Source organism: Scophthalmus maximus, chromosome 6 (genome assembly GCF_022379125.1).
Source record: "Scophthalmus maximus strain ysfricsl-2021 chromosome 6, ASM2237912v1, whole genome shotgun sequence".
Lineage (NCBI taxonomy): Eukaryota > Metazoa > Chordata > Actinopteri > Pleuronectiformes > Scophthalmidae > Scophthalmus > Scophthalmus maximus.
In genome coordinates, this window is record NC_061520.1 from 11,902,837 (window position 1) to 11,916,527 (window position 13,691).

General features: G+C 42.8%; 2 protein-coding genes across 4 annotated transcripts; one reads left to right on the forward strand and one right to left on the reverse strand.

Annotated features, from left to right (window-relative positions):
- Nucleotides 1-660: 660 nt before the first annotated feature.
- On the forward strand, nt 661-3,596 carry rdh20 (retinol dehydrogenase 20). The gene is made up of 5 exons (XM_035632736.2): nt 661-1,338; nt 2,062-2,160; nt 2,242-2,387; nt 2,788-2,919; nt 3,014-3,596. Exons 1-5 carry the CDS (start codon nt 886-888, stop codon nt 3,132-3,134), a joined length of 951 nt encoding a protein of 316 aa, XP_035488629.1. The 5' UTR covers nt 661-885; the 3' UTR covers nt 3,135-3,596.
- Nucleotides 3,597-4,853: 1,257 nt separating this feature from the next.
- stau1 (staufen double-stranded RNA binding protein 1) lies at nt 4,854-13,599 on the reverse strand. 3 transcript variants are annotated; one of them, XM_035632757.2, is made up of 15 exons: nt 13,399-13,599; nt 11,139-11,345; nt 10,573-10,694; nt 10,331-10,475; nt 9,619-9,772; nt 9,329-9,500; nt 9,139-9,234; nt 8,476-8,688; nt 8,253-8,396; nt 7,977-8,123; nt 7,808-7,883; nt 7,380-7,699; nt 7,162-7,284; nt 6,539-6,618; nt 4,854-5,649 (listed from the first exon to the last, which is right to left on the reverse strand). In XM_035632757.2, the coding sequence occupies exons 2-15, from the start codon at nt 11,329-11,331 to the stop codon at nt 5,562-5,564; spliced, it is 2,073 nt and encodes a 690-aa protein (XP_035488650.2). In that variant the 5' UTR covers nt 11,332-11,345; nt 13,399-13,599; the 3' UTR covers nt 4,854-5,561. The 3 variants fall into 3 exon arrangements, with proteins under 3 accessions (XP_035488650.2, XP_035488649.2, XP_035488648.2); XM_035632756.2 differs by having other exon boundaries at nt 11,139-11,442; XM_035632755.2 differs by having other exon boundaries at nt 11,139-11,446.
- Between the last annotated feature and the right edge of the window lie 92 nt (nt 13,600-13,691).

A 13,691-nucleotide genomic window follows, 5' to 3' on the forward strand; every position in this document is an offset into this window, starting at 1 on the left:
ACACGTGCACGCTACATGGGAGTAAACAAGGCCGGCTGTGTTCACCCAGAAAGCAAGAACGTGACACACAACGAGCAGCCTTCTTGGGACTTAACAATGCAGAGGTTTACAAGTTCATATGCATAATCTCCTTATGTTCTCATTTATTATGATTCTCGCTGCAACGGGGCACTCGTGCGGGAACCAAACCTGATCCCTGAATGGTGTCCCTTCACTGAACACCGAATTTAATTAGACTTTAGCACACTGCTATACCCACAAGCCTCCTTTCATCCATGATGTCGTCGTACGTGACCAGCAACTTCTCAGCACCAACTGAAAAATTCTGCATTACTCAAAAACAAATGCAAAATACTTGTTGTTGTTGTTGTTTGTTTGACACTGATGAAGCCGACGTTCATCATCCATAAATTGGACTAACAGTATTATTCTGACACGATAATGAAAGATCAGATTGCTGGCAAGTAATTCCACTGCTGCACCTCTATAAGCCATTACTTTTACACATATTGGGTAAATGGAGATATGAAGTATGCTCAAGGGGTGGACTTGTCTTACAGAAATCCTCAAACTTCAAGAATCTGTGACTCACTGTGAAGCCGTCTGGCACTGTTATTTACCCCAGTAATGGTTAAAATGCATTCACAGCCCACAACAAAAGTGGTTTCATTAGGAGCTCAAGGTATTTTGCGCTAATCCGGTAGGAGAGCGTTTAAATAAACCAAGGATGGAGGCTGAGGGTGACAGGAGGAGAGAGAAACACCAGCTCGGCTGTCGGCAATCCCCTGGACAATCTAACGCACATGCAGAAGGACACAGGCGTGAAGTCTGATCCATTTCATGCATCTTGCACTTCAAGACCATCGGCACTAAATTAGATCAAAAATGATTTTCCTGATGGACCTCCAGATGATGCTGCTGGATGTGATTTACTTCATCCTGCGCAACTCTGTGCGCATTTTGCTGCGCCCGCGCACCAAGCCCGTTGATGGTGAGCTGGTGCTGATCACCGGATCGGGAGGAGGCCTGGGTCGACTCTTTGCCCAGGAGTTCACCAGGCACGGGGCAGATGTGGTGCTGTGGGACGTCAATAGCAGCTCCAATGAGCAGACAGCCCAGCTGGTGCGTGAGATGGGAGGTAAGGCGTACGCGTACACAGTGGATGTGACCAAGCGGGAGGACGTGTACCGCAACGCAGAGCTCGTGAGGAGGGACCTGGGCCGAGACGTCACCATACTGGTGAACAATGCCGGAGTGGTGGCGGGGGAGCGCATGTTGGACTGTCCCGACGAACTGATTGAGAGGACCATGAAGGTCAACTGTCACGCCCTCTTCTGGGTGAGATCTCTCAAGTCAATAAGGCGTTGACATATGGATGAAGTGATACAAGATGAATGAAGCTAGAAGTAATTAGCATTATGTATTTTTAATCCAGAATTGAGATCTGCAAATCTGTGATTCTGTGTTTTCTTTCTTTTATCAAAGATATACTCCTCTGGAAAAGTGTTGGTATTGTGTTGTTTAACTGCTATATCTGCTGAACTACTTCTGCAAAGGATATTCTTTCTTCTTCTTCTGTGATTGTCAAAAGTGTGAGAACCACATTCCATTCACATCTGTTGCACTGAACTGGTTTTGAGACAGAACTGATTGTAAGGCCAGACAACTGTAGACAATCGTCTCTTGTAATTTAGGTGAATCAGATCTGTGGATAAATTATAATCTATGTGGAATTATTAGTAAAAAAAATGTTTTAGAGGTCCAACACGGACAATGGTTGCAACGCTGCATGAAAAGTTAAGATGCTTTACATCATCAGCCAAACACAGTAGGTTATTGTGCACAGTGCGTGACACGTAAAATGTATCGCGTTAATAGCTTTATCCCCTTCGCACTTTGTACTATAGGTTTCCCATATAAATCCTCTTAATATGAAGCTGCTTGTGCAACATAATCTTCTCTCACATTGAGCAATTGATACTGCAAAATAATGTATTTGTGTATATATGTACGTGTGCGTGTGTGTACGTGTGCGTGGGTGTGTGTGTGTGCGCGCCTCAGACAGTGAAGGCCTTCCTCCCCCAGATGATAGCCCAGAATCACGGTCACATCGTGACCATCGCCAGTGTCCTCGGACTCTTCAGCACAGCTTGTGTCGAGGTGAAGAAGCGTGTTTATGATATGTGACTCTGGAAATTAGAAAAATATGACTTACTTAATACTTTAGTGTTTTTGGGACAGGATTACTGTGCCAGTAAGTTCGCTGCGGTGGGTTTTCACGAGTCTCTGGCCCACGAGCTGCTGGCTGAGGACGTTGAAGGAGTGAAGACTACGCTCGTGTGCCCCTACATCGTGGAGACAGGCATGTTCCAAGGCTGCAAGATACGGTACAGCAACAAAACAATCACATCCTGTCACTGGATTTTTTTTCTTTTTTCTTTCTCTTCATTCATGAATGCCGACCAAAGTTTAGAATGGATATTGGTGACAACCGTCCACATATGTGATACCACATATCCTTAAATAGTAGAAGAGGCACGGCAAAGTTATTGCATTTGTGAAAACACAGTTGACTGAAATGCAAAGGCCGACGGAGGAGTGGCTCAGTAAATGCAACACGTGATACGGAATCAGGGTATTCCGCTATTTGAAGTTGAATTGATTCAATCTACAAATTAAAAATCTGCAAAGTAGTTTGATTATGCATGTGTTGAATGAAGTGGCAGTTTACATTACCTGTCAAGAATCCCACAGCGACTCACGAATGTTCTTTGGTGCCGCTGTTAGGGACGAGGTGGAAGTGCTCCTCCCCCCTCTGAAGCCTCAGTACTGCGTTGAGCAGGCCATGAACGCCATCTTGATAGACCAGCCACTGGTGTGCATCCCTCGCCTCACCTACCTCCCTTTCCTCGCCAGAGCGTGAGTACAAAAGCCACACCTTCACATTTAATGAATTTGCTATTTGAGCATTTCACTTCTAAGCAGTCCCATTTGCACGTGCTCTTTTTTTCAGGCTGTTCCCATGGGAATCCAATGTGGTTGTGTATCGTTTCATGGGGTCCGACAAGTGCATGTACCCCTTCATTGATACCATGAAGAAACAAGCTTTGAATGGCGGCATTAAAGTTGAATAGTCGTAAATTAGTACATTGATAACGTCTCATCGTTTGAAAAGGGTTTATGGTAAATAAGATGATGCAGAAAAGAGAGAAACAGCTACAGCCAGGATTCAATCACAACCTGAGGATAGTCAGAATTACAACTACATTGAAAGGATTTTTTTTTTTAAAACAACTGAAAACTGATCATTCAGAAGACTGTGCTCGATGACAACTCTGCCAAGTGGTCATCAGTACACCAGAAACGATTTCAACAATGTGAAGAAGGTCGACGTACCTTCAAAATTGTTTTCACCAAAAATCTGCTTGACAGCAGGACAGTGATTAAATCCTGGACTGATCCAAACGGGAATGAATATTGTGCTGCATTGTTTACATAAAATAAAATGATTAAAAAAAACACTGCTATAAAACACAACTGTCAAACCGGAGCAAGCGATTTGTGTGCTGAACTGTTCGAACTGCACCAGACATGCAAATGAGCAAAATAGAGAAAGCTGGAACTGAATTGAAACATAATAAGTCAGTGCAATTAATTAAGTCTGTGTCAGTGCACGCGTACTTTTTATGTGCTAACAAAATGAGGCTCATCTCAAAAGACAGCAGCGATACAGTAAAACATAAATCGATGCCCCAACTGTTTTCATGCCAAGGAGGTTGTTTGACTAATGAAGCGTTTCCTGCAGCACAATGTGACAGAGTGCAGTTTAAAAGTCTCCCTTCAAACTTCTAAAATTCTAAAATGAGCTTCAGGCAAATGAGAACAGAAAACGTTAAAATAATGCGATGAATTATTTAAAACCTCTCTTGAATTTAGCTTTCTATGAAAAGTAAATCGCTGAATATACCTCATTATTATACAGTATGATCATCAACAGCTCATTTCTGATGAAAAAAAGTGTTTTTAAATTTTTTTCATAAGTGATCCACTATAAAACAGATCAAGTATCTATGACTGTTTCCAAAATAAATGTGTTACCACGTACACAAAATAAAATGTTAACTGATCAAATTAATGTTTAATGCAAGCTTAAGTGTTCCACTGGCTTACTGGAAGATAATAAGTCTCCCAATGTGTAAAACAGAAATTGATATTTAAAATTCTCAACATTTCAATAAGACTGACCCAGTTTTTGGGCATTTTAACAGTAACCTTTCCCTCCATTTAATTATGTAATACCGCTCTATAGTGGTGTGAGTTATTGCACGAAGCATGAAGGTCTCACAGAAAACAAACCACACACATGATCCAGTGTTGGTCTTTTTCAGTAATACTAGAGGAATTCTTTTCCCTGTTGAAATATACACGAGCTGTTTTTGTTGTTTTGTTTTTGATTTGCTGGATGACATGGTGCTGCACTGCAGCAGAACTCTGCGCTGATTCCACTCTTTTTTTTGGATGATGACTCAATGTTTTGATCCATTAACCAATTGTCTCGATTCAAGCGAATGACAATACTCATATTTTTTTCAAGAGGGATTACTGTTGCTGATGAAATGCAGCCTGCACTAGTTGCTATGCAACTAAAATCTTATGGAGTACAATTTAATATCTTTTCTTGTTAAGCTTTCACTTTGGATTTTCTAGTAATTTCAATTTGAACGGGACAAAATGTCGACACGATGACAATATCATATCAATATGATGAATTACAATATTGAATAGTCACCTGGCCCCGAGATAATCTCCTCACCCCGCCATTGGTAGAGAAAGAAGACACGATAACAAAAGTATCTGTTTTGTGCCCTGAAGCACAAAGGTTTAATTACCATGGGGAGCGCAGAGAGAAGGGAGTTTGACGTCAGGGGAGGAAACGGGAGAATCGGGAGAACTGATTCAACAGGGGAAACCTCCCTGCCGCACAGATCGGAGACAAAATCACATTACATCACGCGCTACATTTAGTCACAAACTCTTCCCAGCCCTACATGGTAATGTCAGTAACACTTCACTTGTGGTTGTCGATACAAAGCACTCTTGGAAATTCAACTGAGGTTCGTGAGAGCTGCACCCTAGACAAAGGAGAGGTCCAAACCTCTCGATTACCGAACCACCCTGGCGGGGGATAAAACATAAAACACTTAAAAACAAGAGTTAGCAGGTCTCACAGAGAGGAAACAAGTTCTAGGCAAAACAAGAGTTCACAGTTAATCGCTTAATTTTCTCCCCACCAAGTAAACGTCCAACTTATTGACTAGGATGCAGCTACCTTTTCCTACAAAGCAACAAAATAAATAACGTGTCCAACTGAACAATGTCAAGGAGAAGAAACTATTTTTTTTTTCTATCAGTCTTGTTTTGCTGTGATCGCTTTTGGAACACTGCATATGAACAGTGATGGTCTAGAGTATGGAGACCGAAGCTTCCTGTAGCCCTCTAAAACGGAAAAAGAACACAGTGTCTGAATTTACTGTAGTGCTTTCACAACCAAACCTGATCATTTAAACAGTGCCATCCAGGGTCTGTGCCAATGTGCTTGAGTTAGCCTGTTTGAGGTGCAAGTCACCTTCCATTTCCTGCTTGCCACACCTGTGGAAGACAAGTCAGATTTAGTGTCGGCGTCAAGATTTTAAATCAGCCCCAAATATTCCTGTCCAGGTCTGTTAAGCTTTGCTTCTTTCTAACTCCAACACCCAGATGTCTTTTATTGTTGACTAGGGCAGTAACGGTTCACAAAATTCACGGTTCGGTTCGATATGATACAGTGGCGTCACGGTTTGGTACGTTTTCGATACAGCAAAAAAGAAAATGAAAATGCCAGAGAAATGTCCTTGATTTTTAAATAACATAATCATGTTGAATGTGACTTTGAACAATGACCCGTCTTCTGGGTGTCTTCTTAGCAGCATACAAAACAGAAGAAGATATTTTTAATAAAAAAAATGTGTAGTACTGTAGTAGATAAAAAAAATACAAACTCAAGTGACATCAATTGAGACAGGCGATGACATCACTTGAGGCAATTTATCAAACTCTCTGGAGCCATAAAAAAGATTTAAACATGTGCAGTAGTAGTCCAAAAGACATGTGGATGATTCAACACAAACACAGAGAGTACAGGTGCTTCACTGCTTATAGAAGGTTATCATAGGTTTGATTAATCCCTTTTTCACATATTAACATTTCTTTCAAAATATATTATTTTTAAGATTCAATTTTAATCCACACAGTATTTATGCTTTTATACATTTCTGTTTTCTTTTTTAAAATAAGTTTTTTCACTTTCCTTAACATCGTGAGACGGGGCATTTCTTGAACTTTTTGTCAATTTCTTCGTAAAAAGAAAATCAGACATGTAGGATTGTTTGGCTTCGGCAGAGGTAAGATCTCTCCTGAGTCCCATTCTAGGTCGGTCGGAGCTCGTATTCCGATTATTAGTGTAATAAAAAGTGGCGAGACAGTGTGTGACACAGCTTACCCAGAGACTGATCCGTTTCCTGTTCTTTCATTCGACTGCTGGTCCAACTCTGAGAGCAACTTCAGTATATTCAGTGCAGCCTGTGGAGGTGAACAACCATTTCAGTTACTGTAATGACCAGTTTTGTTGAGTTGCTGCTCACTTGAGAAATAAGCAAGTAAAAAAAAAAACACATTGCATTGTGTGTTCTTCAAAAATGTTCTTGAAAAGTTGCTTATAGTATAGTTAGCTTATTTGTCTGGTAGCTTCTCATAAGAACTGAACACACTAAAGCTTTTTTTAAAACATAAACTCTGGAATATGTCTGGAAAATTAGGTCTGGACTTTATCTGGAAGGTTCAAGAAAATATCCGGAGCATCATTTGCATTCTCGCATACAGCCCCCTCCGGACAATTTTGCGTTTCTGTGCATGTCTAAAAGCAGCTTCAGAAAAAAACAACACGTGATCCTTGAAGGTTTCTCCTACCATCTAAAGGAAAATAAAAACACATGTAGTATGATACTGGAGGATGAAACAGGAAGCACCTATAAAATTACATTCTTCTTCTGGTTCTTTTAGGTAGAAGCAGAAGCAATCAAGACATTGGAGCGTGAACATAATCTGTGAATTTCTAAAACTCACCATATCATGACAGGACTCAACATCTTTCCCAATCCCGTGACTGATGAGCGGTGGCTGGGAGGAGCAGTTTATCAGTGACACAAACTCATTCTTATTGTTTTTGGGAAAATCTTTGTATTCCACCTGTGAGAGGATAAAAAATATTTGAGTCTAAATCAAATGCATGCACACGGGAGACCTTCCCGAGTTACTCAAAACAAAGCGTTGCTGTCGGTTACCTGCAGGCTCTGCACAGATGCCAGATAGCTGAGCTGTTCTGAGGGCCTGGTGAGGGGTCCGTGGGGCAGTTGGTTCAGGTTATTCTTGTTCTTTAGGATCGTCTCAGCGGTCAGAGATGTGCCTGCGTAAAGCAGCTCGTTGGCAATCATGGCAGTGATCATGGCTTTGCCGGGGTTGGGTATGGCTCGACTGTAGTCCTTGGCCTGGGGTCCTTGACAGACTCCGACTGCCTGAGCCACCTCAGGCAGCATGGGCAGGATACCCGCAGGCAGCTGCTGGTGGCTCAGGTAAGGCAGTCGGAAGTCGTCCTCCTTGGAACCTTCACAAGGAAAAGTACAATTGTGAAGAAAAAAAGATATAGAATTTTATAAAATTATGCCATGAATCCGAAAACACATCTCCTTCAAAGAACAAGAAAATGACTCACTTAATGCCACCTCTTCTATAGAGCCAGGTTCAAAGAAGGTCACTTTTCGCCCATCGCTAGGTTTTTTTACCGGGGTCTAAATATTACAAATAAAAACAATATGAGCACATGATCTTTGATCATATCTTGCCACGTGTAGGAGACTTCCTTGACGGAGGTGTAGCAGCACCTTTTCATCCGTTTTAAGAGCCGGTTTGGGGGGCTGCGGCTGAGGCACTTTGTAACCTAAGAGCTCCAGCATTTTCTCTGCTGCGTTCCTCTTGGCCACCTTCTTGCTGGGCCCCAGTCCCTCTGCAGTTTGGCCACACACGGTCACCTGTGCCACAGAACACGGATAAAAAAAAACTCAATGGGAGAGAAATCCACAAGCACAGGCAGAGGATAACACAGGGCCACGTGTTGCATAGGTCAGGCTACCAGCATGACTCGATTACTGTTGACTGACCTGCATGACGAACTCTCGGCGCCGCGGTAGACCTCTCTCTGTCACCATACTGTACTCTGGCTCTTTCTCTTTCTTGGCCTGCTGGATCTGAGCCAGACGGCTGATGGGATTCATGCTCTGACCGTACTCTGGGCTGGTCTGCAGCTGTAGGTGTGACAAGTTAATGAGGAGTTTTTAAGGTCTTGTACTGATTGTCGTCACTCCACCCCACTGGATACATTACCTTGATAATGGATTTGGTTTTCTTTTTGATGCGCGGCAGCGTCTTCTCCACACTGGGTATGTGGGGCAGCCTCTTGAGCTCCCTCAGCGCCGCTGCCGCTGCCAGCTTCTTCGCAATCTTTTTACTCTTTCCCTCGCCTTCGCCGCTGAACTCCCCAACTGTAACACGCACTACAAAGCTCTTCATGTGCGGAGGGCCTTCTTCCTTTAAAACCTTCAAAAAAACAGGGTTTTCAAATTACTCGCACAATAGAGGCGTAGAAAAGCGCTGATTGTTCTATAACTGAACTGGATAAGAAACTGGGGCAAGTCGTCAAGCTGTCTTCATACAGTTTGGACAAGACGTGTTTGGTCAGTTACACATTTCTGTTCTTCGTGTGGTGCTTTTCAGACCATTAAATAAAATAACAGGGAAAAGTCTAAGCTTTGAGCAGGTTAGCGCTGTCAATGCAGAAAGAACTGTGTGGGAGATATAAACTTTTATAACACTCTGTGCCCAAATTGCAAATATCCACAAGTAATTGGACATAACTGTTTCAAGCTCACACTTAGTTGTGCTGAAGGAAAAAAACTAACTGTCCAAAACATTACTGTCAAAACTGTATGACTGAATTAATGTTTTTTGCTCTCAACATTTATAAAGAACAAGAAAAGTAGAAATCACCTCAAAGTTCACAGGTAAGTTGCGTTTGAGTGCAATTTCAAAAACTTGACTGATTTCGGATTTGTTGAGGTTCTCCTCTTCGGGCTCTCCGTTCATCTATCAGGATCAGAATGCATGTTAAGGGAAAGTGAAGCGGTGGATATGACTAAATCTGCACAAAGGCTTTTCCACTACTATTTCTCCGTCTCACCACCGGCAAATGTTGCAATATTGGCTCCTTCTGCAGAACTTTCATGGCCTTCGCAGCGGCGTCGTGTTTGGCTAACGGCCGTGTGCGTCCCTTTCCAACAAACTGCTGACCTCCGATGGAAAGCTCCATGTGGTATAACATTGGTCCGACTGGAGGAAATGGGTAGTAGTACCTGGACACACAAAAGAGTCATTTTTGTTTCTCCCTCAGAAAAAGACTATTACTCAAATTGAAGACAAAAAACAAATAGCTGAATGTCCACATTTAATTTTCAAGTAAAAGAAACTCACTGTTGCATAGAGCGCTGGTAAGGCCCCGGAGCCCGGACGTTGTAGTTGAAGTTTGGTGGTCTCATCCCCGGGTATGGGTCGATGGGTTTATACATAGGCTTTTTACCGAGCTTCATACATAGTGCATTCAACTCCATGGTGTGTGTCATGCCATCTGTTATAAAGGCAACACAAACAAATGCAACAAATAAAAAATAAAAATACATTTGAGAAAACCCCTGTTTGCAAAGTATCACACCGAGGCCTGTCACAATAAATACTTTTTTATTTGCTACTGAATCGTGTGAGCTTGCAGTATAGGCCTATTAGTCACTGCACATGCCTATTTTAGACTGGGAATTGTTTTTCCATTAAATTGTCTGTACTAGTGATAAGATCTGCTTTAGAATGGATGTCACTGGGTGTGTTTGTGAGAGTCAGCGACTGTGTGCACATGAGTTGGGGGTATTCTGGTACCGTCTGCCTGGCAGCTCAGGGGAAGAGAAAAAATATATATCACAGTTGTTGTTCCCAATAACTTGTTTGCTCTTAAAGTGAAAAAACACTCATATAACAGTAAAGTTGAGCAAATTACTGTAAGAATTATGGCGGAGCAGAGAAACATCTGACAACTTCTTCTCCACATCTGGTCAGACAGGAGCTGCGTTACGCACCAGAGACCCAAAATTGAGTGACAGGGCCAAAAGTAAAAATATGTCATTTGGGTGCTTGCCTGTGTTTCGGGGGGTCCTCACAGTGGGCTTGGGAAGTGTTGTCTCAGCGAGGGCAGAAGCGGCAGCGGAATGCTGGGCTTTCTTGATGCTGGTCCCCTCTGCCTCCCAGTGCTGATCTCCCAGTGTGAGCCTCACTGAGAAAATCTGACCAAGGTAGGAGACGGAGGAACATCAATAGATTCCCAGTCGCACTCGGCATTCGGACATCATAGGGTTAGTGTGTAAAAATGACTCCACATACCTTGGAGTGAGCTGGTCCTTGTTCACAAAGCAACTTATACTCGGGTTGAATCTTGTTGAAACGGGCTAACTCATTCACCAAACACATGGGGGTCTTCTCTTTAGGGTTTGCCATGTTAGATACTGTAGCGACATGAAGAGATCCAAAATATTCAAATCTAAGCAAATATGTATGGTTATGAACAAGATCATAAAGGGATTTTTATTGTCCCAAAGTCTGAGGGAAAATAGTCTTTTGAGAGAAACAAGCAAGACATTTTTGACAGTTTGAAAAAATGTAGCATGAAATCTCAAATTTTTCAAATGACTCAGACAAACAATTGGGATGAATAAAGTTTTCTATTCTTTTCTAAACAGAGATCCCTTTGACAGAATGTGGGATGTGTTTGAAATACAAAGAAGCAAACAAAAGCTTTTTCTTTTGTGAGCATTTATTTAAATTTAAAAAAACATTTAACATGTGGTATTTGTAAAAAAAATGACACTTTACTGTTCATCCCAAATGTAAATTCTATGTGAAAGGAAGAAGAACTTTTTTTTTTTCATCTAACAAAGTTACAAACAAACCTGTGGTGGTATTATAGGGAGTGGCAGAGCCCGCGGGGAGAGCGGAGCTCCTGAGGGGTTGGCTCGCACTCTCCGAGGGTAAGGTGCCCGAGGCACAGGGGATGCTGTAGCCGGGCTGCGGCTGCCCCAGCTGCAGTGGGGCAGGAGCAGCTGGCATGGGGCTGGATGGACACTGAAACTGGAGCTGGGACATCCTGGTTGGTCGAGCTTAGTAGGCGGAGGTCAAGATTAGAATGTTACAGTGCAGCGATGGTGAACGCCAAAGTGGGAGGAACTGTGGATTGAGGAGGTCTAAATGTGAGCTCTGCCTGGAAAAAGAGAAGATAAAAAATAACTGAGCTGTATCAATTTCTACATATGGGGGTATTGCATGGGAAAAACAAAAGGTACACCTTGGACAGGGTTGTCTTACACAGACCTATACGAGCAATAAAGACGACTACCTTCACATCTATGAATTAATCAATTTCAAATTGACTCCATCTTTGTGTGTTTTGATAGTGGGAGAGACTGATGCAGAGTTGGGGAAAACACGCACAATTCTACATAGAAAGGCCCCAGACGGCCAGATCAGGTTTGAAACCAGCACCAGCACTGTACACGCATAATGACGTTTTGTGTAAAGCAAGCCCGTATAGTCCTAATTAGGACACAAAAACTAATTAGGACTATACAGGAAAGGACAGAGCATTAAGTACAAGCTATACCAATGTTTGAATTGACAGTAAAACCATACAGGCTAGAAAGACAGTATTGGAAATAGAGTAACAAATCCTGAGATAAGTGACGGCATCCTGAACAAAAGGGACATTGCTCAGGCCAAGTTATTGCACAGATAGAATAGAATAAGTACTTGTGGGGTGGTTTATAAATATGAAGATAAATAAAAAATAACCAATGTGAGGAAACACTGAGCCACTTGCACCTTCAACTTTCGACCTTTAAAACTGATACATTCTGCATCATTAAATCAGGACGACTGTTAAATTGAAAATAACAAAGCACTACATTTGAAAAGTGCTGTGAATATTCTGCCAACCAGGGTAAAACTTTAACTACAATAATAAATAGCAGAGCAGTTTTTGGACTGCAAGGCAAAATGAAGCGGAATGTGCATGAAAAACATGAAACAACAACAACATACCATAGTCCTTGGTAACAATTACAGAAACGCTATTTCCTGGACCGTTTGTTGAATATCCTCACATGACAACATTTCCAATGATAAAATATTATAGGCAATAGTGAGAAGATTCCCATTAATCTGCAACAGGCCCTTTGTCGGGAAAGCGTTGCAATGTGCATTTGCTTCGCAATAACAACATGAAGGTCTCAATGTTCTGCATAAATTAGCCAGCTTAAGAAATTGTCGGCAGAAGCAGAGTTCATCCACAAGTCAACATTGAAGAGGAAACTCTATCCATCAGTCACGGCACACGAGATCAAAGTAAATGGAGAACACAACGGTGGGTGTCGTGGACAGAACTGCAGGAGGCTGTTGCCACTAGCTGAGGCAACAGGACTGTTCCCTGACTCTTCTTCTCTGGACACTGGTGATCAAGGGACCAAAGATTCATTGCGTTTTGCACTCGTCCCAGGTGCAGGGTTGGGAGGTTCCCATCCCAGCCCGGGTGTCGTGGGCCCCTTGGAGCCTTCTGCTAGCCAGTGATTAAAACGAATGTAAACTCCCATTCACTTGTTGTTTTTGTGAAATGTGCATTTAGCTGCTGCACGTTAAACGCACACGATCAACTCTACTGTTAGAGAAATGTTAACACAAACGTTAAGCTAGTTATATATATGGGAAGATCAACCGGCATGCTAACTAGCCGTTACGAATACGAAAGCTTTGACCGTGGCAAACATTCAAAGGAGGCAGTCGAGACTATCTCTCTTTACTATCCTTCCATATATTTTAATGATGTCATCGTGTTTCAGAGGTTTTCTACGGCAAGACATCGCTGCCAACGAGACTGGAAGAGCTTCTTACCCCTGAGGACAGTGTTAGCGAACTGACTTGCTAGCTACAGCGGCAGGGCTGGATGGAGAAGGCTGGGACCTCATCATCGAACACACTTAGCCCACTGTAGCAGAAGTCTCCCCGGTAGGAGGCAGTCTCAACTCATGGCCGTTATTGCCCGACACCAGTTTATTGACCGACTCGAGTCACACGTCTCACTAAACCCCTTGAGTCTGGAGGCAGCCGGTGAGACCGCTAGCTAGCTAACCCCCCCGACAGGTCGGACACCGTAAACCTCACCTCGTCGCTCCTTCTGCTCAGTGTTTAGTTACTCCATAGGGCACGTTGGCTTACTGACGTCTGCCTTCTGAAAGAGGCCGGTTACGAGGGTCGGTCTGTGTTGTTTTTGTTCCAAAATGCGGGCGGTGAGGAGATGGACATTGGGAGGACACGGCAAACACTAAAGAGAATGGCCCCCGTCTTGATTCTGTCTACCGGAAGTGACATTCGCAGACCGGAAGTACCTTCAAAATAAAGCAGAATCGACTAGGCAGTTGACGAGAGGCCGCTCAACGATGTTGTTGTCTGAAGTT

What these genes read in the sequence shown, in the direction of transcription:
- rdh20 (XM_035632736.2), top strand. Translation starts at nt 886, where the DNA reads ATGATTTTCCTGATGGACCTCCAGATGATGCTGCTGGATGTGATTTAC. An exon ending in ACTGTCACGCCCTCTTCTGG is followed by an intron (nt 1,339 to 2,061) that starts GTGAGATCTCTC and finishes TGCGCGCCTCAG; the next exon opens with ACAGTGAAGGCCTTCCTCCC. An exon ending in TCAGCACAGCTTGTGTCGAG is followed by an intron (nt 2,161 to 2,241) that starts GTGAAGAAGCGT and finishes TTTTTGGGACAG; the next exon opens with GATTACTGTGCCAGTAAGTT.
- stau1 (XM_035632757.2), bottom strand. Translation starts at nt 11,331, where the DNA reads ATGTCCCAGCTCCAGTTTCAGTGTCCATCCAGCCCCATGCCAGCTGCT. An exon ending in AAGGACCAGCTCACTCCAAG is followed by an intron (nt 10,476 to 10,572) that starts GTATGTGGAGTC and finishes TACCTTGGTCAG; the next exon opens with ATTTTCTCAGTGAGGCTCAC. An exon ending in TTGAGTCCTGTCATGATATG is followed by an intron (nt 6,619 to 7,161) that starts GTGAGTTTTAGA and finishes TCACCTCCACAG; the next exon opens with GCTGCACTGAATATACTGAA.